Source organism: Balaenoptera acutorostrata, chromosome 16, assembly GCF_949987535.1.
Source record: "Balaenoptera acutorostrata chromosome 16, mBalAcu1.1, whole genome shotgun sequence".
Lineage (NCBI taxonomy): Eukaryota > Metazoa > Chordata > Mammalia > Artiodactyla > Balaenopteridae > Balaenoptera > Balaenoptera acutorostrata.
In genome coordinates this window covers 67,258,400-67,282,025 of record NC_080079.1, presented here as the reverse complement: position 1 = coordinate 67,282,025, position 23,626 = coordinate 67,258,400, and the positions used below count along the sequence as shown (strand labels likewise).

General features: G+C 36.2%; 2 protein-coding genes across 4 annotated transcripts in view; one reads left to right on the top strand and one right to left on the bottom strand.

Moving 5' to 3' along the window:
* CTNNA3 (catenin alpha 3) overlaps nucleotides 1-23,626 on the bottom strand; it is a 1,789,299-nt gene that overhangs the window by 958,572 nt on the left and 807,101 nt on the right. The gene's annotated exons all lie outside the window — the stretch shown is intronic.
* LRRTM3 (leucine rich repeat transmembrane neuronal 3) overlaps nucleotides 7,654-23,626 on the top strand; it is a 181,656-nt gene continuing 165,683 nt past the window's right edge. The window contains exons 1-2 of the mRNA XM_007167815.2: nucleotides 7,654-8,170; nucleotides 8,518-10,049. Coding sequence (XP_007167877.1) covers nucleotides 8,167-8,170; nucleotides 8,518-10,049 — 1,536 coding nt within the window. The 5' untranslated portion in view covers nucleotides 7,654-8,166. The remainder of the gene's footprint in view (nucleotides 8,171-8,517; nucleotides 10,050-23,626) is intronic.

Sequence of the window (23,626 nt, the reverse complement as noted above, 5' to 3'; positions counted from 1 at the left end):
CCCAGCCTCCAGAACTGTATGAAATACATTTCTGTTGTTTATAAGCCACCCAATCTATCACATTCTGTTATAATAGCCCAAATGGACTAAGACAGAAAATTTTCTTTAAAAAAAAACTTGTACATCAGAACATATGTAAAGCAAATATAGCCAAATGTTTATTATTATACCATTTAAATAATATTGACTTTATATTCAAAGCACAGCCATACAATCATTCAAAGTAAAACATCAAATATTAAGTGCAAATTTGGTTAAGAGACTTTTATAGTTACTCTAAAACTCCTTTGTTCTACTGTGAGAAATCATAAGAATTTTGGGAATATATATAGGACTATAAATTTTACAATGTGGCTCTGGTGCCACATGTTCCTTCATGGAGTTTGTTCCAGATGAAAAGTTAGAAAACTGATTTCTCTCAATAAAATGTCTACAAATGAATTTTGATGGCTGTTCTCTTAAAAGTAATTTTTTTGAGCCTCTGTTAGAAGAATATCCCAATATTAATATAAAAATTAGCAGGTTTGTTTAGCAAGGAACAATATCAAATAATTGCTTTTGACAACTATGGGCAAAAAAGCAAGTGCAGTGGAAAGGGAAGAACAGAAATACTAGTAAATATGAATGGTAAACCAACCGAGACTTATGACATCTTAACTTTAATTATTGCCCCGAAAACTTGCTATTTGACCCATTACTGTATTCCCTGGTAATACAAAAAACAGCACAAAACAGAAATACATATTTTCCTTCAAGTTCTAAGTCTCACATTACTCAAAAGTTAATGCAAGTCTTAAATTTGCTACCAAGAGTGAATAGATGCCCCAAGTATCAATTTGGGGCTGGATATCCTGCTTAAATTAATGAATGGACTCTTGCTCAACATGTATGCCATTAAAACTTACTCCTTACAAGTTAAATGATACGGGGGAAGCAATCAACTGAATGTAAAACATGGAACAAGCTACAGTTCAAATGACCTGGTACCTCCCAATAAATTGATGGCATTAAAAAATTAGAGAGACTTCAGAAACATGAAAACCAAATGCGATATTTGGGCTTCACTTAGGTCTTGACCATAAACCAGCTTTAAGAACTTATCGTTGGGCTTCCCTGGTGGCGCAGTGGTTGAGAATCCGCCTGCCAATGCAGGAAACACGGGTTCCAGCTCTGGTCTGGGAGGATCCCACATGCCGCGGAGCAGCTAAGCCCATGCGCCACAACTACTGAGCCTGTGCGTCTGGAGCCTGTGCTCCGCAACAAGAGAGGCCGCGATAGTGAGAAGCCCGCGCACCGCGATGAAGAGTGGCCCCCACTCGCCGCAACTAGAGAAAGCCCTCGCAGAGAAACGAAGACCCAACACAGCCATAAATAAATAAATAAATAAATAAATGATTAAAAAAAAAAAAGAACTTATCGTTAAATATGTTAGGTGTTCTAATGCTAGATGGTTAAATTAAAAGTCTTTACTGGTTAGAATTAAATACTGAAATACATACACACACACACACACACACACACACACACACACACACACACACACACACACACACACATATATACGTAAAATGACATGATTTCTGAGATTTGCTTTTAAAATACTCCAGAAAGAAAAAAAACAAAAAGTGTGGGTGTGTGAGAAGGAAGGTGGGGCTAGGTGGAACAAAATTAGTAAAATATTGATAATTGTTAATGTTTATTATACTATACTCTCTACTTTTGTGTATGTTTTGAAATTTCCACTAAAAAAAAAATAAAAATAATTGTTCCTCAAAGTCATGTAGTCTTTTTCAATCTTCAGAAGTCTACCAATAAGTGTTACACTTTAAGAGTTTGTTATTTTTCCCTATCCTCAAATTTAGCTTAGGGCTACTTCTGTAGGAAGAAAAAGTGAGGAATGCAATAAAACCTGAGAGTATGGATTGATGCTGCAGCATAAATGTATCTTTAGGTGAGGGAAAGGGAGATGTGTTGGATAATCTTGTAGGTCTCATTCATTTGAACTTGCCTCATTCGAAAAAGATATTGAAAAACCACTTTAATGGTCAGACCTGGAAATTTCTTCATCCATTTATCTAAGTCAGACATTTTCACTTATAACCATATGTGACCAGACAGGGATTTTAAAGGAGCCCTTGAAGCAAGCAGATGGAAACCAAGGATATTTCAGAGACATGTTAATGCCTCGATGGAAGATCAGAATATAGTTATAAATGTACAAATGCATTTGAGTATTCTAACCAACTAGAAATGAAGAAAATAAAATTTCCATAGCTGTAGGGACTCTATAGCAGCATTCTGACTATCTTATTACATGATAGGGTAGCTGAGTCAAAAACATTAAGAGCTTTACATCTAGATTACATGCACTTATTGGTGAAAGCACTTTATGAGTTAGAATGTCAATGATGTATGCTGTATAATAAATGGTTGTGGTATTAAAACTGTTGTAGAAAGGGAATACTGAGAATTTTTTTTTATAATATTAGTAAATTCTGACTCTGCCCTTGGTCATGTTAGTGACCCTTGATATATGTTTGTTCCAGTATATGCTCATGACCAGAGCACCTAGACAGAATTCAAAGAAAAATTAATTTTCTCACAGGTACACTGATTTCAGAAATATTTTGTAGCACTTTATAGTCTACAATGTATTTACATATAAATTATGGAACTCGATCCTAAATAAAAACTTTAGAGATTCAGAGCACAGGTTTTATGAGTACTATTTTGCAGATAAGCAAACTGAGACCCTAAGACGACTGGTCAGAATCAGTTCCGAATTCCAAATGTCAACTGGCATATGCAATAAAAAATATGTGTCATTCTCTAAATTATTCTAGAAAAACATTTTGGATTTCCTGAATTCATTTTCTAAAACTCTTAGTCCACATGTTCCCATATCTGGTCTTACGTAATTTTCAGCTTTCATCAAAGCTTTTGATTCCATTGTCTTCTAAGACCATTTGCAAAGATGTTGCCACTGTCCAGACCATCTGAATAGAAATCCATGTTGCTATTGTTAGTGCCTAATTCTGCTAATCATTTTACAAAATATTTTAAAATACATCATGGTTCTTTGAGGCCTAATAACAAGACGATGTTTGCAAAAATTAAAGTCTCACAAAACTGAAGAACGTTGAGAACCAAATTCAAACAAAATTCAAATGTGTTGAACTCTTGATGTTATTCCCCAAACTTGACCTACAGAAGCAGTTGATGGCTGTACCATCCCTCCAGTTGCTCAGCCCATAAAACTAGCAGTCATCTTTAATTTCTCTCTTTATCTCATACCTTCACTTCTAATCCATTAAAAAACTCCTATTGATTTTACCTAAACATAAATCTAGAATCTAACCAATTCTCACCACTTCCACTGCTACCATACTGGCCCAAGCTGCAATCAACTCTCTTGATTGGTATTATAACCTCCTTACTGGCTTCCCTTACTACTCCTTACTACTCTTGTCCCTTCAGAGTATATTCCCTCTCTGACTTCATCTCCAATTACTCTCCCGCTTGTTCTCTCCACTCTAAGACTGACTGGCCTTTCTTCTAGTCAACGAACACACTATCTACTCCCTCATGAGGGCCTTTGCACTGGTCACTCCCCATACATATTTAAGGTTAACAACCTCATCTCCTTCAAGGGTTGTTCAAGCCACTTTCTTAGTGGCCTTAATCATCCTATTTAAAACTGCAATCCACCTCACCCCTTCCACTCTTAATCTTCACTATCTTTCTTACTTTTCTATAGTACACACTACGGAATAATATACTATTTATGTTTGTTTTTTATTGTCCATCTTACCCCTTTAGAATGTAAGCTTAGATCTTTGTTTTACTCTTGATATACTCTAAGTGTCTGGAACCGTGTCTAAGACTTATTCGGTACCCAAACTGTTAAATAAATGAAATCTCTGAGAACAACCCATTGTTAAGATATCAGTATATCCACTTTAAGCCCTGACTGTCTAAGTTTATATATGGCAATTCAGTTTCATATTAGACTGAAATTTGCCATTATATAAGATAGGATTTATTTACCCAATTTAAACAAAATATGTCAAGCTATTTGAAGTACTATCAGTGTAATTTAAAAAAAGTCTTTAGATACATGCCACTACATTCCATAAGTATATAAATCATTAAGGCCCTAGATTCATTGGGGAAATTTAAGTTGTCAGGTAGTTTATGTTTTTTTCTGTATGTGGTGTTAAGTGCAAAAGAATTTGCTAAATACATAATGTAGTATAATTTTGCTTCTTTTGAAAGGCAAGTAAGAAATAATCATCTTGCTGTAGTCAACAAGTAAAAGGAGAATAAACTTTAAAAAGTAACCAGCAAATTACTAAAATCTTTTAGAATATAAGGTTTTATTTTTCTTTTGAGAGATTACTCTATGTCTTGGGAGTGATTTCTGTAGCCTCAAGTATTCAGTCTGGTTTAGCATTGCACTGTTTTATTTTTGGACTTCTCTACTAGCCTCTTGAGTGGTCTTCCCTCTTCAGGCACTTCATTACCTTGAACCAGGATAGACCTGGTGGTGATACTGGCTTCAGGGCTAGTGCCAAAGCAGGAGCCACGCAGAGGGCCTGGAGTCAGACCCAATCCAAGAATGGCTACTGATTACTGCTGAGGAAGAGATCAATAATCAGCATTAAGAGAAAATATCAATTTTGAGATCCAAAAGGTGAATGTGAAGTCAGCACTATGGAGCAAAATAAGATCAGAAGCCAAGGTACCAGGAAAATGTCTAAAAACTAAGGGCAAGGTGTGTGACGCAGCAGCAAATGTTATTCACCATAATTGATCCAAGAGGATTTCTCCCAGGAAAAGCAAAGTGAGAGAATTACATTCTCAGTGGGCTCATCTGTGCTTCTGTCAGGGAATGAGAGAAGAATAAGAAACACAAAGTTGACGGGGCCTCCGGCCATCCTAGAGCAGCCCTCTGCAGCTGTTAGGCAAAACAGACATCGGATAGCTACTTCCCTTGGAGAAGCAAGGATGGTGAAAAGAAAAATCAGAGCCTTTCAAGCAACAGAGATATGATAGAGGATTTATAAATATGATTCCCTTTAGTCTTTTTTTTAATAGATACAAGTTGCCAAGCCCTATTTGGGATGTTAGATGATAAAAGTTGTAAAATGCCAAAGGGAATATTCAAACCCATATTTATTATTCTCATAAAATTTATGGTTTAACTATGAAGACAAGAGATGTCTACATGAAAAGTGAAGATCACTTGCTGACCATGTGAGTATTTCCGCTTCCCAGTTTCTTGCCTGATAACATATTTTTTAAGAACACTTTCTCCAAAATTGTATCCAATCTCACTGGCCAAGGAACTTTTCAGGGATCAATCCCATGTACACAAGACTAGCATTACATAACCAGTTTATCCTACATCAAATGTACCTGTGACCCCCATAAAAATGTATTTATTCAGTAAATCTTTATTGAGCATCTATAATGTGCCAAGTGCTATTGCAGGTTTCAGGGAAACTGAAATAGACAAGACATTGTCTTTGTCCTCATAGAACTTATATCACAATGTCATAGATTTATATGTCCTCTCTTCCTACTAGGAGAAAATTTATTATTTTTATTCATTCCCTTACAGCGAATGTTTAAAACCAAGTTGTCCATCAGAGTCTGTTGATAAGTGTAGCCTCTTCCGTCCCCTTGAATCAAAATCTTCGGGGAGGGATTGGGAAATTTATCTTTCTAACAAGCTCTCTGGGGGCTTTATGCGCATTGACAGCATGAATAATTTGGGAGGAAACTGCCCTATTAATGGCATACTATCTGAGGAATTGGAAGATGTCTATGGGATCCGTTTTGATTATCGTGACTGTTACCAAGCTTCTCATCCTTAGAAGATATGAAAGCTCTCCAGGGTTTTCCACAGCCAATTCATCTAACTAAGACTAACACTTTTATTTTTTATAAAATTACCATTTATTTTTAAACAAAATGGTTTTCTCTGTGGAGCAGCTGTTACCATATTCTGCTCTGGGGAAGAAAATAATCGAACATTAATTCCTAGTTATGGTCCACTAGATACTCATGTTAAAGATAAAGTTGAGATGATGGAAATTTAGGAATTCTTCTCATCAAAGAAGGCAAGACTGAAAGTATCTCAGAAATCCACTGTAAACAATATAAAAAATATTCACTGAAGTAGTTCTTTGTGAGTAAATGAAAGTGAGTATACTCAATATTCAATACTAAATAACATGCAATACCAGCAAATACAGTAAAGTTGATATTATTCAAATAACAGCTAACACAGGCTTATTATGTGCCACTTACTATTCTAAGTACTTCACAGATATTTAAATGACTTAATTCTCAAATCCTCTATGAAACAGAATTTTGTTATTATGCCCATTTTGTAGAAGAGAAAACTAATGCATAGAGAAGATAAGTAACCTAGTGAAGGTTACAGAGCTGGTAAAGTACAGCCAGGATTTGAACCTAGGTGCAAAAATTCATCCTCTTAATCATTAGACTAAGCTTCTCCTCTTTAGTTTTATGATTCTTGTTAGAAGACTCAAACCAAAGAAGTTTATGAAAACCTATTTTAGAAATCAACGATTTTATTTTATTACAGCTTCCCTGACACAATGACTTAGGATAATTTTTATTTGGCTCATTTTAAAGTGAAGATAACAATGTTGTTGAAGCAGGATCATCTAGCAGTTAGAGGTGTAAGCGTAAGAGAGCTACGGTTCTAAATCTCAGTTCTGCCACTTGCTTGCTATATGACATTGAGCAAGTTACCTTTCCAAGTCTCAGTTTCCTCATCTTCAAAATGAAGGTTATAATGGGACCTACATCATAATATTGTTTACAGATAGAATAAGATAGCCCATTTAAAGCACTTAGAAAGTGCTCAATAAATATTACTAGTGTAATAAATAGTAACAGCATCAATAAACTGAACCAGATGATCTCTTGATTCTTGTACTCACACTAAATATGGCTTATTTCTCTTCTAATTAAGAAAATAAAATGACAGCAACCAAAACGACAAACCAAGTCATAAGCCATGAAACCAATTATATATTTTGTGGGAAAATCAGAAAGGTTATTGGACACCTTAGTTTATATGTCATTAGTCATCCTCTCTACTCCAAAATGTATGTGTTCTAGCATCCTGAGACACCTTGTATAATACAATCACTGTGACTCCAAGAGGTCAAATGGGCAGGCAGTTAATGCTTCTCTGTGAAAAGCTCAATAATTCATTTTATAAATTTCAGTTCAAAGCTACTTTGAGGCTAAGAAAAATTGACATTTGGTCTGTGAACTTAATGTCAAGCTCAAGAAAAACTCTGGGCAGCACATGTTTAGCGATTAAGTGGGTGCAGACAATAAAGACGTTGCCAAATTGTAAAACAAGACTTGGAAATTACAGAAAATGTTGCTAGTTATTGATTACGGTGACCATTCAGGTCCTACTGAGCCACCCAAAAGAATCATTCATTTTCCAGCAGAAAGCCTGCTCATTTGCAAGATAAAAGAGAGACATTTCTGCACATGCCCATAATGTTCTTCACCACTGGGGGCAGCTTTACATAAGACTGCATTCACTAAAACCAAAGCAACAGTCCGAGCAGCTTTCAGAATGACAGTCTGCAGAAGTGAGCTGAGCGTGGTGTGCAGGGTACGGGGCTCTCCTGCCTTCTGGGCTCCAACGCAGCGCTGTGGCTGAAGTGGGTGCTCGCCACCAGAAATGCTGGGCTATGGGATACAGATGTGGCAGCTCAGGTAGCCTCATGTTGCCTGGAGGAATACATCTTGCTTTCCGATAAGAAGAAATTGTAGAAGCCAGTTTTTTTTTTCTTTTTTTTTACACACCCCCCTCCAAAATAAACTGTAAAGATGCAAAAACGTAATATTCATGAAGATCCTATTACCTAGGAAGATTTTGATGTTTTGCTGCAAATGCGGTGTTGGGATTTATTTGTTCTTGGAGTGTTCTGCGTGGCTGGCAAAGAATAATGTTCCAAAATCGGTCCATCTCCCAAGGGGTCCAATTTTTCTTCCTGGGTGTCAGCGAGCCCTGACTCACTACAGCGCAGCTGACAGGGGCTGTCATGCAAGTGGCCCCCTAAGCCAAAGCAAAGACCTAAGGACGACCTTTGAACAATACAAAGGATGGGTATGTTTTGTCATTTTTCTTCTTTTCTTCTTAAAAAAACAAAAACAAAAAAATCCACTAATCTGTATATTAATTCTGCCTTAATTATCGTAGAGATTACCTTGCTCTGCTCTAAGACTATAAATTCGATTGCTTAGTTGCCATGTTTCCTTGCTTAACTATTAAAAAAAAAAAAAAGCCTAAAGACAATTCTCTTTAAATTATAAGGAGATGATATTTGATGTTAAATGTTTTTATCTAGATTTAAATTTCTAAAAAAGAAAATACATGCTTATTTTTGCTTGATTAAAAAATAAATGAATTCTTTTTTTGGGGGGATAACTTTTCTAAGTTGTTTTTATTTCCAGGTTTCAATGTAATTAGGCTACTGAGCGGATCAGCTGTAGCACTGGTTATAGCCCCCACTGTCTTACTGACAATGCTTTCTTCTGCCGAACGAGGATGCCCAAAGGGCTGTAGGTGTGAAGGCAAAATGGTATATTGTGAATCTCAGAAATTACAGGAGATACCCTCAAGTATATCTGCTGGTTGCTTAGGTTTGTCCCTTCGCTATAACAGCCTTCAAAAACTTAAGTATAATCAATTTAAAGGGCTCAACCAGCTCACCTGGCTGTACCTTGACCATAACCATATCAGCAATATTGATGAGAATGCTTTTAATGGAATACGCAGACTCAAAGAACTGATTCTGAGTTCCAACAGAATCTCCTATTTTCTCAACAATACCTTCAGACCTGTGACAAATTTACGGAACTTGGATTTGTCCTATAATCAGCTGCATTCTCTGGGATCTGAACAGTTTCGGGGTTTGCGAAAGCTGCTGAGTTTACATTTACGATCTAATTCCCTGAGAACCATCCCAGTGCGAATATTCCAAGACTGCCGCAACCTGGAACTTTTGGACCTGGGATATAACCGGATCCGAAGTTTAGCCAGGAATGTCTTTGCAGGCATGATCAGACTCAAAGAACTTCACCTGGAGCACAATCAATTTTCTAAGCTCAATCTGGCCCTTTTTCCAAGGTTGGTGAGCCTTCAGAACCTTTACTTGCAGTGGAATAAAATCAGTGTCATAGGACAGACCATGTCCTGGACCTGGAGCTCATTACAAAGGCTTGATTTATCAGGCAATGAGATCGAAGCTTTTAGTGGACCTAGTGTTTTCCAGTGTGTCCCAAATCTGCAGCGCCTCAACCTGGATTCCAACAAGCTCACATTTATTGGTCAAGAGATTTTGGATTCTTGGATATCCCTCAATGACATCAGTCTTGCCGGGAATATATGGGAATGCAGCAGAAATATTTGTTCCCTGGTAAACTGGCTGAAAAGTTTTAAAGGACTGAGGGAGAATACAATTATCTGTGCCAGTCCCAAAGAGCTGCAAGGAGTAAATGTTATCGACGCAGTGAAGAACTACAGCATCTGTGGCAAAAGTACCACGGAGAGGTTTGATCTGGCCAGGGCTCTCCCAAAGCCGACATTTAAGCCCAAGCTCCCCAGGCCGAAGCATGAGAGCAAACCCCCTTTGCCCCCCACCGCGGGAGCCACGGAGCCTGGCCCAGAGACCGAGGCTGACGCTGAGCACATCTCTTTCCATAAAATCATCGCAGGGAGCGTGGCCCTTTTCCTGTCTGTGCTCGTCATCCTTCTCGTTATCTATGTGTCGTGGAAGCGGTACCCTGCCAGCATGAAGCAGCTGCAGCAGCGCTCCCTCATGCGAAGGCACAGGAAAAAGAAAAGACAGTCCCTAAAGCAAATGACTCCCAGCACCCAGGAATTTTATGTAGATTATAAACCCACCAACACGGAGACCAGCGAGATGCTGCTGAATGGGACGGGACCCTGCACCTATAACAAATCGGGCTCCAGGGAGTGTGAGGTATGAACCATTGTGATAAAAGCGCTCTTAAAAGCTGGGAAATAAGCGGTGCTTTATTGAACTCTGGTGACTATAATGGGAATGTGGTGCCCCTCTCCCCACCCCTCTCCCTCTCACTTTGCTGGCAAGGTCCGTTTTAGTACATTCATAATACTGGTCATTTTACTTTCATACATAATTAACCCATTGAAATTTAAATACCACAATCAATGCGAAGCTTGAACTCTGCTTTAAATATAATGCCTATTGTATAAGACCCTTTATTGATTCCATTAATGTCACACTTGTTTTAAGATAAAACTTCTTTCATTAAGTAATCCCTCACATCGGCTGTTATTCTCCTTCTGGCAAGACCAAATCTATAGTTCTAGAAGGTTTGCAGCTCATTGGCAAATCAAGGAAAAAGGGAATGATCCCAGGTACTTGGAGCCTGAAATGATTCTAGGAGAGGACTTGATTATAGAACATTTAGGGACAGCCTTAAAACAATGCCTAGCTTAAAAAGAAAACTGCAGGAAACTATCGAAATATGGTGCTCTGTTAAAGCAGCACCACGAGCAGTTTCCAGAGGTGTTTGAATTACAATAAAGCAAGCCTAGGGAAAACTGTCGGGAGGGTTAAAATGCTGCAAGTAGACAACTGCAAAATGTGAGGAGACAATAAAAATACAAAGTTTTAGACCTGAAGCCTTGTCTCTGAAACTCATCTCTGTATAATCAGACTAGAGGTTTCACTGTCAATTTCTTCTAGCCTCCACATTTCCAAAATAAGTAAATAAATGAATAAATAAATAAATAAAATAGGCAGGAGGCAGATTTCTCCACTGCTCTTCACCTTAAGGAGTTTTCAGAGATGAGGCTTGCAAATGGGAATGCAGCTTGCTAAATGCATGTGGTTGGAAGCTTACCAAAAATTCTCTTTCCAGCTCTTTTAAGGACCCTAATGTAGGGAGTGGAATTATGAGCTCTGTCTGTTCTTCTGTTTGGGATTTGTCAGGCTGTCCTGTTGTGTTCCACTCTATGCCAAGCACACACACCAGTCCCCTGATGACTGACACTTCATTCAGAGGTGTAAAGAGAACACATTCCAAGACACGCTTTCCACCACCGACAGCCTCGTTGAAAAGGAGAGTTTTGACAACACCTTAATAAACGTATAAAATAAATCTTACAGGACAAAAGACCAACCCCATGGCAGTTGTCTTCTGCTTTTCTATTGCTGATGTTACAGTGTCCCCTTGTTCATCTATATTGTGAACTCCATTCATCAGTATGATTCTGTACAGACCCTGTTGGCAACCTGCAAGCTGCATGCATGTTTTTATGTCAGTGGTGAAAGTTTATTGCCTGCAGCACAAATATCACAGCTTCTGTATTTAAGTAACTTTGACCACAGTTCATTTAGATTTTAGAAAAATGTCGTTAGTCAGTATTCTCTTTCATCCTCCAAAACGAAGAATTCTATTATAGGAGCAAAAATCAGGAATTGCAACATTGAGCCCGTTTCATTTAATTTGGTTTCTCAAGCTTTATATCATTAACCATGCCCCTGTTCTTTCAAAACAGAATCACTGCAGCGAAAAAGAAAAAGTAAATGGCTATTTTTACCAGCATTTTTATATAGTTTGGAGGCTTTTCATATTCTGAGAGGAAAAATCTACGCAAGTCACCATGAGATATAATTGCAAAGAAGCCAGATTATAAAAATCATACTTTTATAAGCAATAAAGAAAAAGGAACCTCGAAAGTAGATTTCTCAAGGAACTGTACTTTGATTTTGATTAAATCTTAAAATAGATACCAGTTCTGAAAAGCATCATAGCTACAATATATTTGTCCATGAATAACTGTTGGATATACATTTATTAATGGCAAATAGTCACGATTCCCAATTGATTAATAACGCAGATACTTCCTTACAGTACAATGAATTGGATGACTGAAACTACAGCGATGTTTTTCACTGAAGTTGTAATTTCACATTTTTCATAAAATGTCAGTAAATACATATTCCATCTAAAAACAAAATTTTCTTTGGTCAGCCTCATTTTTACCTGTACTAAAGATGATTGTTTTAATTAAATGCAGTGTTAAAGTGAAAAAGCCCATTTTTATTCTTTGACTTGACCTTCTGCCTCATTTGTCATGGATACCAAATAAATTTAGGCAAGGCATATTTATATTTATATTTTGAAACTCTTGCAAATACTTGATACTGTGGTACTGCTAGTATACATAAAATATGTTTGCTGTATTAAAAGTGTTTCTAAAATTCAAAGCCACTTGGTGTGTTAAGATTACATGAATGACCAAAATTTTGAAGGTTGGTCATTTTTTAATGCCTAACTTTAACTACATATAAATTTAATAATAGAGAAGAACCAAAATAAAAATCCCTTAGATTGTAAAAGCAATTTTGATTCAGTACATGGAATTACAAAAAAAAAGTCTTTTCCCTCTCTTTGGGAATGAAGCTTCTTTAGTTCTCAGTACATAATTCTTGTAGGTTAGACAATCACTAGGTCACCACTATAAATTTAACAAAGCCAACTGGTGAATGAATGTTCTCCTGCTCAAAAGTCATCGTCCTCACCACCACCCCATGGCACTTTTTGGACTGCATACCATAAATCTATTCTCATAAGTATTTAAAAACTCAATGCATATTAGAAAAATATAATTGATATTTCATTTTCTATTCCAAATTTATATTAAGTGTCTGACTTTCCTCAAAGGTGACAACAGTTAAATAAACAGCCTGACCTGATGAAATACACAGCAGAGATGCATCAATGCAGAACGGATTCAGTCTTTGAATGCTTTACCAGAGAGAGAGGAAATACAGTTTAGTCTCTGAACTGTACGGGTTTTACCCCCAAATTTTTATGAGCCCCGGTACGCATAGCGCTACTGCAGCATAGAGTTAATTGTCCAAGTGCCAGTCTTCTAAGCAATAATTATGCAAGATATATTCCTTTTAAAAGAGTTTATATTTTCCAAGGATGTTGACATTACATCTTTTCAAAGAATTTAAACCATTTTTTCTTGATTCGGTGAGTCAACTGCCTAAATAGACAAACAGGCAATAGACTGTATATCTGTGGAGCATCAGTGACCTCCAGTGGCTCGTTAGACTAACCACAGCTACTCAAACATTTTATTTAGTTTTTCATCCTGAACCCTTATGTAAATGTGGTTTACAACATACGGTTTTCAATCCATGAATCAGATTTTAATTTTACTTAGTTCATCTCCCTTGGAAACATGGTTATAGTACAATTTTTTAAATTATATTTTGTATATTGACTTATTTAGTAATGCCCAGAGGCCATAGAACTGGAACTAAGGGCTAGAAATAAGTGTCCAAAGATGAAGAGTGAGTAATAATGCAACAAAAATCGATAAGAAATATTTTTTGAAGTATTTATAATCATCGACATTGGCCAAATATTCTGATATTTTCATTAAGTGAGAATATTTTCCATAGGCAGGATACTGAAATATAATTTAATTTAAGTTGGGGAAAACAAATTTCAATATTAATACTGAAAGAACCAGCATCAGTTATTTACCAGTCAGGAGTGTCTGAGCTGTGGAGGGAGGGAGGCCTCCCCATCCAGCTCTAGAACTCTCCAGTTTGTTATCATGCCAGTGACCTGTGCTTTGCCCCAGTGCTCTCTCCCTCCCTCCCCCTTTTCAGTCAGCTGAACACTGTTCTATTAGGCTCTCTGACAATGATGTTACAGTCTAAGAGGTGATGATTCATAGATAATGAAATTATGCTCTCCTTCTGGAGAAGGATAATGCAGAGTCAGATTTGTAGATTTGGCAAGGATTTTTAGGATGCTGTAGGTGCATGAAATACCTTCTCTCCTCTTGACATTTACCAAGAAGAGAACTTAATAGTTTATTTAAAATGTGGATTAGACTAGCATCAGAAACAGCATCAGGCCATGAAGCCTAAGACAAAATGAGTTCCAGACATGACAAATGAGAACTGAGCCATGAGAAATGAAAAATTCAGAAACCGTGTTGCCTCTTTTATTCCCTTTTCCCTGGATTCTTATTAGAATCTGGATTTTATGTAAACCCATGGAATTTTGCTATACTTGTATTCTCTTAGCTACCTACATCAAAAATCAGAGGCAGCTGGAATAAACCATGAACACAAAAAGTAATATCAGTGGATTTTAATTACAAATGTTGTAAGAGAAATAGAACTGATGAAAGCCAAATAGGTTGTATTAAATGACTCTTGAAAACAAATAAGATAATACACAGGTGAAAGTGAGACTTTCTAGAATCTAACCATAATAGCCTATAGAATTGGACCCACTTTTGCCTACTCTTCAAAATCATTGTTGATTTTTGCACAGTTGGGTAGAATACAGTAGAAATATTACAGAGAAAATCTACATAAAAAGAGATTATGATTCTTTTGATTTAAGGAACATATCATGCCCATGTAAATAATAGAGTATGGGCCTTAGATTCAGATTTCTCTGACACTTGCAAATCAAATAATCCCAGGGAAATTCCTTAGCTTTTCTGAACTTGAAGTTACTCATCTGTAAAATGGGCAAAATTACTGACTTCACATGGTTACTGGGAGGACAAAATGTGAGCAACACTTTGTAAACTCTAAAATGGCAACTATCTATTATTTTCAAAAAGCATTTAGTGAGATAATCAGCTATGTTTGCCAGTGTTCTATGTTTGGCCTGGGTTAAAAAGACATTACTAACCTCTATGTAACAGAAGCCTAAATCCACTTTACATTAATATGAATTCTGAGACTTGGCAGTGAGTCTGTAACTTAATTTGTCTTTGACGTTTATTTTCCATAAAAACAGTTTCTTCCACCCCGTATCAATAATGACCGCAACGTACAATAAACATAAATAGACACCAACCAGAGCTTATCAAACTAAATCAAAATTCTAATTGGGTCCCAAAAAAGATCATTATAGAAAAGGTTTTCAATTAACATAGGTTACTTGCCCTGCCCCTCTTCAGTATCACTATTTTGAGCCCTTGTCGACTTTATACCTTATAAATATAACATTTATGGCAAGATAACATCATTATTGAGCAAAAAGTAATTGCTTTTAACATGTTACAGTGGGATTAGCACATATTCCAGGTATCGATTACATGACATCTACTCTGTTGTTTCTTTTCCCCCAATGAAAGATTATCCAAAATTTCCTCCTAGTATAGAAATTATTATTGACTTTACCAGTTATTACTGTTGAAAATCACTGGATTAAAAAAAAAGTAGCATAAAAATACAAAGGCTTTTTTATGAGTTATAACCTATTCATTTATGCAAAATTAAATACTTAAGAGTACTCTTTTCGGGCCTTTCATCAAAAAAATGACCAGTGTAATCAAAAATCTCTCTCTACTGGATGTAGCTTTTCTTACCAAGTATGATGTAGCAGACATATTTCCAAAATTCTTATAATTTAAGTAGAAAACCATCCTCTTTGATAGCTGAGTTCCTATGAAATCTCTTGAGAACAGAGAGAGGATGATGGTTTTTCAGTGGAAAAAGCATTTTTCAATTTTATGCTGCTTTACCTTCATAGGATTATTGGTATATGTTCTTGAGTTAGGTCTCCTGAACATGTGAGGAGAATTTCAGGAACACAGAGAGAACAAGACTATCTGGGTCACAATGTAAGACCAAGCAGAGGGAATCTATTTAACAACTGTACTTTCTAATAGCAGAAACTCCATATGCAATAATAATCCATTTTATTGGAAAAAAAGAGAGAAAAAAAGAAAAAGAGCTTCTCTCTTAACCTATCCAGCAAATGTTGTAATGCAAATTGATAACTTTTTTGATAATTCTTTATACCTTATTTTCAGGGACTCCCATTTCCCCCTGACCCAGGAAAAAATTTCAGTTATTCTTTTATCCCACTCTTAAATTGTTGTTCTCTACTTCCTATGTCACACAAAAAAGGTTTTGCCTCATATAAATCAACACAATTGGTCATCTTACTCAAAGGAGCATCCTATCTTCAATAAAAAAAGTTAGACCATAAAACAAAATGTAAGTCTGGCTGACCCTTCTCCCTTTTCCCTACAGCTTACAAACCACCTCTACAATATCTTTTGATTTGCAGTGGAAGAAAGAAGAAATATAGTTGAATTAACAATTAAATAACTCCTAGAAACAAAACATAAGACTTTATGAATGGGAATACTCAACTATATGTCATCAATCAAAAACACATATCAACAATCAGAATTTTGTCTTGCAGGGATGAAATGTAAATTTTGGGGGCCTCATGAATAAAATGATAAGGCAAAGACCACATTTAGCAAAGGCAATTTCTATTAAAGCTTCATTGCACTAATTACGTCTATCCAGGGTGTAAAATACATTTTGCCAGTAAAGAGCAAAGGACTTCAGTTAAGAATAAATCCTTATTCAGCACTCTTGGGGCTCAAACTTATTGATGAAGTGGGGGTAAAAAAGAAAATGTTTTCAGACAGTGACACTACAGTATAGTGAACCTGTACTATCCAGTGGTGTTCATGGCTTCAACTGGGTGGTCCATACATGTAGCTAAAAAGTGCTTCTTGTCATTAAGTTTGATCTGTTGTACTCTCTGAAAGAAGGAACATGATTTTTGATGCGGTCAACCACCATCTCACAAGGAAACTTGTAGGACATACCATGTTGATCTTGAAGTAGCTGAGTGACTTTAAAGTCTCTGATAAACCTGTGATAACTTACCACAGTGAAAGAAGTTTAAAAACTAACTTGGCACTTTAGGATCAGTGTTGGCTTGTTCTTCATCAATTTATGAAAGGGATTCTGCATAATTTGTATGAAATTCTTTATGAAAGGGATTCTGCACAATTTGCATGAAATTTTAAAGTTAAAAGGTATAAATATTTGGTTGGAGTACTGCCATTTACCCTAAGGAAGGTTAGGTAACATCACTGAATTACAATTAAAATGGAATAATTAAAGAGCTGTTTAATATGGCACAGGACATATTATATACATAAGTATTTTATGTTTTCCACCAAGCTAGACATGTTTTAGCTGCTTAGGGGAAAAAAAGAATCCATGTCCTTCCTATAGGATTATTCACATTTTATCACATATTTATGTGTTATGTGCATTTTTGTGTACTTGACTTATTATGTGCCAGGAATGTGTATATAGTTTTTTTTTTTTAAATATAAGAACAGAGTCCTTATATTGACTCTATTCTCTGATAAATTTCATCCATTAATCTTAAATCTTGTCCCTCTTTATAGGACTGCCCTAAGATAATTCATACCCTACCCACACAAGGCTTCTCAAGCCAAATTATACACCTCCAGCTCCATTAGGAAATGATTTCCAGTAATTTACCATTAGGATATCCCTCTGCTAGTTAAATTCTGATCTGCTAGTGTAGTCATCTTCCCAGCCTGTGGCACTCACTCCAGCCTATTTTATGTCGTTAAAAGGCAACATGCACTTAGTCCTATGGACTTTTACAGGGAGGACTGAGTAGTAAAATGTAAAAATCTACATATATTTTTATGGGCTTCACTTTGGTTGTTTTTATGGTTGAACACACAGAGATGTGCGGGGTCTTAGTTTACACTGAAATGCAAAACCATTAAGCTAGCTATAAATTAAAAAGAAAAGGTCAAGATAGACAAAAAAATAGAGTCTAAAAATCATGTTATTTATTTCTTAATCTTAAAAATAATACTAAATAATGAACATTCTGTATTTCACTTTCCTGACATCTGTTTTACCCCCCATGTTTCCCATCATATTCTCAAATTTAAGCTTCCCATTTCTTACATTTTCCCACTTCTAACACGGAGGTTTCTTTTGTTTGTTTTTTAGTTGTTTTGTTTTGTTTTCTGCCTGCAGATCTTTTCCCAATGCTTTTGTTGTATCACTTTGCCTGCTTTTCTAGACTCCCCACTCAAATTTTGATCCTGTCAGAACGTCACAGGGTAATTCATCAGTTTTGTGATTGGAGTGATCGGACAAACGGACTGGGTTTGTCTCTAGAGTGCAATCTAGTCAAGCCTGGGATGTGTGCCTTCTGTCTTCCCTGCCTCCACTCCCATGCCTCTTCTCCACCTAGGATTATCCATACTGCAATTTCTGCATCCAGTGCTACCTAGGGTTCTCTTGGTTCCTTACTCCTTACCCAATATGTATCCCCAGATCTCAACTAGCATCATTATCGATTCCAAGGACACTTACACCTAAATGGGGACAAAAACCTTCTGCTAAAGGTAAGAAAGTCATATACTAAGAGCAGGGGTTATGCTTCGAGGGCAAAAGTGCTTTGCAAGCACCTCTGAAATCATCCTACATAGATACCTCTATATTTTTCTCAAATATGAAGTTGGGCCTTCCCAAAGGAACCAAGGCAGGACAAATAATCCATGTTTCATTCAGTAAACTATAGTTTGAGACATCTCTTCAGTGAATTACCATTATACACAGGCTTTCTCCTTAGTTTTTCTCCACGGAGAGACAATATTGTATATAAGAAAGAACGTGGGCTATGGATCCAGGATGAACCATTTTGAATTCTGGTTCTGGGACTTAATAACTGCAAAATCTTGAGTGTTAGCTTCTTCATCTTAAAAATGAAAATGTGTAAAATAATATAATCATCACAGGACTGTCACAACAGGGCAAAGAATCAGCATTTCTTGAATATTTTTATGTACTTTGTTTTGGCACATTGCATATATTATTTAATTTAATTATTTAATATAATACTCATAAAGATCCTATGATGATTAAATAAGATGACTTAGATGAAATCACTTAGTATAAAGCTTGGCATATAATCGTAACCTTCTCCTTCCCTTTATCAGCTCTAATTGCTAAAAATTTCAGTATAACAGAATGCTTTAATAGCTGTATTCCACTATCTATTTTTACATGGAATAACAAACAGATATCTGGCAGACTTTCAAGAAATAGAATCTTAACTGCCATAAGCTCAGGGGCGACTGGGCACATGATTAATACTGAAGAGTAATGTGGTACATAAGACCAAAGTCCTAAACCTCCCATCAAAGCCCAACTACATCTCTACCTTTATTTCCACATTATTCCCCATGCTCTAACACTGGCCAGTTACTGAAGTGCTTTCCTACCTCTGTGCTTTTGCTCAAGCTATTTCCTTTGTGAGAAATGACTTTCCTCTCCCTTCCAAGTCCTCCTGTCAATCTCTGAGTCTTCTTATAACAGATCCAACTCAAATTCCACTCACTCTAGAAGTCTTCTTAATCTTGCTTGCCCTTCCCTGTTTTCCATGATATTTTGTATGTCTATTGGAGACAATATCACAGGCTGCCTTATGTTAGAGTTATTAATGTGTTTTCATACCCTTTTTGAGGAAAGGGACCATCTCTTCTTTTCTTTCATCCAGTGGTGATTGGTTATAGACTTTTATTCATAGTGGATATCTGTTGAACTGATTTTCTGTTAATCATTATAAGGTTATTATCAACCTCATATTTATTTATATAGTCTGCATGTACATTTTGTTTTTATTTTATATGTACTTTCTCACATATAAAGTCTTCTCATTTATCAGTAAACTGATAAATGGTTTCAAAAATTTTTCTTACAAAATATGGTTTTTAAGAATCATGGTCAGATTTAAGTTGCTTCTATGCTGTGAATAATCTAACAACAATTTTCTTTGATAGTTACCAAGGGTATGACCATTTTAGCTGGCATGTTTAAGTGACTAAGAGCTAAAAAGAATTGTGGGACAAAGAAAGAATATTTCATTCAAAGAATGAATACATCTTGATTTTAGTGAAGGTTGGGTAGTCAACTTCTGTTGTAAAAGCCATATATTTGTGACTGCTCCTTGCCCACTGCCTCTTGGGAAAGGTCCTTTTCTCTTTAGCTTCATATCTTCTCATCCCATGCCTAGTGCCACAAGGCTTCTGCTTCAGACACATTCCAAGGCCTCTCCTCTCTTCCCAAAGTGGCTACTCTACACTATCACAGAGACCGAGTCAGAGGTCTTTGGCTTTCTGATTATATACATTTTCAAAGTAACTATTCTACTGAAGGTTTCAAACATCAAATACTCAGAAGTTGACAATTAGAAATGCTCATTATTTGTTTACCTCCTGAACACTGATTTTGCAGAAGGCACAATTGATTATAGAGGATTGAAGCATCTGCCGTTTGCTGGGTCTCTCCTTTCTTATCTTCTGTCCATCCTCTTACTCCTTTTCACTGAATTTCTTTTCTCTCTCTCATCACCACTTAAAATATCTTTCAATTTTTCCCTCTATCCAACTTTATTGATAAGTCAATCTATACTATACTTGACTATGCACCTACGGACTGGGTTAAGAGGAAAATACTAATGGGTTTTTTTTTTCTCTTAGAAAAGCAATAATTAAGATGACACAGTCTAATAATTTAATTTAAAAGGGAGTCAAAAATCTATTTGTATTCAATAGCTTTTTTTAGTTCTATAAATAAGAACTATAATTTTGTAAACTGTAGTTTAATTTCAGAAATAGAAGTTACATACCCCCCGAATATATTTTTAAGTCACATTTTAATCGTGATTTGTAAAGGCAGGGCAGATTTGTAGAACATCCAAGTATTCCTTTAAATGTGAGATATCACTCAGACTCTGAACTGTGGTAATCTTTGCCATCAATGGAGCAGATTCATTTTTGGAACATATGTAATAATACGAGAATTGAAATGAAACCTTCATTTAGTCATAAAACTTGTAGCTATGAGGGTTTTTGAGAACCTTGCAGTCCATTTTCTTACCTTCTATTTGAAACTCTAAGCTAATTTAATTGTATTTTTAATGCTCTTCCAAGGACTGCATTCCTTAGTCCCTCTCTTAGTTATGCATTTCAGGGTTTTACTACAAACATTGCATCAGTTTTTACCTCTAATCTATATCTCTCTTGCTTAAGATATACCCAGTGGTTACTTTAATTTTACAAATAAATTTTTTTGTTTCCATTCTTATTTAAAAGAAAGAAATATAAGAAGTGGTCGAGTTCTGGTTTTATTTTTAATCTTCAGTATTGGAATCTGCTTGGTCTAGCTCAGGTAGAGGGCCCTGGGCTCCATGGCATATAGTTTGAAAAGATGAAATACCACCGTTCTGAAACTGGCACTAATCTACTATAGATTCAAGAAATTCTGTGTGGTTAACAGCGGAATGAAAGGAACTCAGTGCTTAACTAACCTATAACCCATCACATAGGCAAGAAGTTTCCAGCAGGATGTATTCAGCAGTTTTCAATACCAGGCTCACAAATTATACTTCCAGAGGTCAAATTTGCATATAACTGTTTGAACCACAACTATCTCCTCATACTCAACTCAGTTTTAACATCCAGCAGTGTGTTGTGCAGAAATAATCAATGGTTAAATTATTCCCATTTTGTTGGCTCAGTTCACAGTAGCCCACTGATTAGTTTAAAAAAAACAACAACTATGTGATCTTCAATTGTATTTCAACTGTACCCAAGGGCAGATGCCATCTCTGGTAATATGACAAAACAGATTTAAGTTTATAAATGTTTCTGTGTGCTCCAATCACAACACGCATCCTGCAGTAACTATACTGTAGTGCAAAGTGTTGTAAAAAATGCAACTGAGTTTCCTGGAGAATCATTTTAGAGTTAATTAAACCTTCTCCACCTGTAATTTAAGAAAAAAGAAAAAGCCCAACACTCCTAAAGACTATGGGGGAAAGGCAGTTTAAGAAATAGAAGTCCTCTGTTTATCCAGGGATGTACGTTACAAGGCAGACAGCTACACCACAGTAGAGGGACAACATTTCCTCAGCTGATTCGGTTAATTAAAATGCACAGTTACAACAGGCTTTCTTAGAGCCTGCAGCTGAATGACTGAAGTCTCCATTTTCCTACAGTGTCACACAGAACGTGAAGAGGCAAACATACTGCCCAAGCACAATTTGACTCGCTAAAATCCAGCACTATAAACACGATATACATTTCTCAGGCACATTTTAAAAGACGTATTATCAAGATTTATGGCACAAGGATAGAAATAATTTGCAGTTAGGCAGGACCAAGAGAATATCCTAGGTTCCTCTCGAAGTAGTTTTAAGTAAAATTTAGAAATAAGTCTTAAGGGTAGAGTCTACTTTCAGTGCAGAAATCTTCAACTCTTTACTTTCAAATGTATGGAATTTGAATCTGACAAACAGCCCGTCTGTGGCCAGAATTTATGAGTGATATGAAAAATCAAAGGCCACAAAAGCTGTTTGTCACATAAACTGCAGAACGCGATGCCAGTCTGCAGGGCTCATTTGCAGAACTCATGATGAGCATGGGAGGAGGGGACGCAAACAGCTGCAGCCTTGACTGCACTACCCGTGCCAGCCAGAATTCAAGCCGCGTGAGCTGGGTATGGGTGAAAGAGAGGGCCAACAAACAAAAAAAAAAAAAGAAAAAAAAAGAAGAGGTTCTTATATCTACGTTTTTATTAAATCAGTACATCAGTGTGCACAGATGAATACCTGCAGAACCAGTTCAAGACAGATGTGGCCTGCAGGTATTCAAATTAAATCTGCTCATGGAAGACTACATTTATTTCCTGGTATGGAAGCAATAGTACAGCCTTTGAATCAGACTAGCAGCATGGCATCACGTCAGTTTCCTCATCTGTAAACTGGGAACAGTGCTTCACATCTCAGCGCAATTTCAAGAATAAATTGAGATAACATGTTTGTGGGCACAGCAAGTAATAAGTTATTCTCATCTCTCTCATGAGGTGTTTTCACAAGGCAATGAGTTGATATGAATGGCAAAGTGAAAGTTCCCATATTAACCATATAAATTAAGAAGTCTGCAATCTATAGAAAATGATTAAATATTCCTGGAGCTTAATTAGTAAGTCATTAAATCAAACCCAAACAGGGTTTACCAAAAATCTGAAAACCCTCTATTAATATCCATTAATGGAATTGTCATATTAAGGTTTGTTCTGTCACAATTTTGCTTAGAACCACAACAAAAAATTTTTGATCTTAGTATTGTCCTTTTCTAATAATTCAGCATCATTTCCTTTTCATAAACATTACTTGAAGAACTGACTCCATTACCTTTCAGATGTCTCTTTAAAATCTGCTCTAATGTCTGTATGTCTCTCTTTTTTATCATTTTTCTTCCCCAAACATGGACATATCACATCCCCCGCAACACTCAGTACTGAAGGGAACATGCTATTACTATTGTAGCAAATAAAATAGTCTATATAACTTAGCACCTAATTCATTTCTAGTGGGAAATAATTTAGGCGTTTGGAAGAAAGGAACACAATATTATTTATGTTTTCTAAAATTTCAATTGAGCCTGTGAAATAATGGTTGAATTATTCAAAGCAATTTATCCAAAAGTTACAATAAAAGATTTCAATGGATATTTATTGAGCACCTACTACATGCAGGCATGCAAGTGGATTTTTGGTTTACTCAAGGCAAACAAAACATTACAGATGGCAAAGGATATTTGAAATTTGGAGTCATGTCACCAGGAAAGACATTTAATTATTTGACT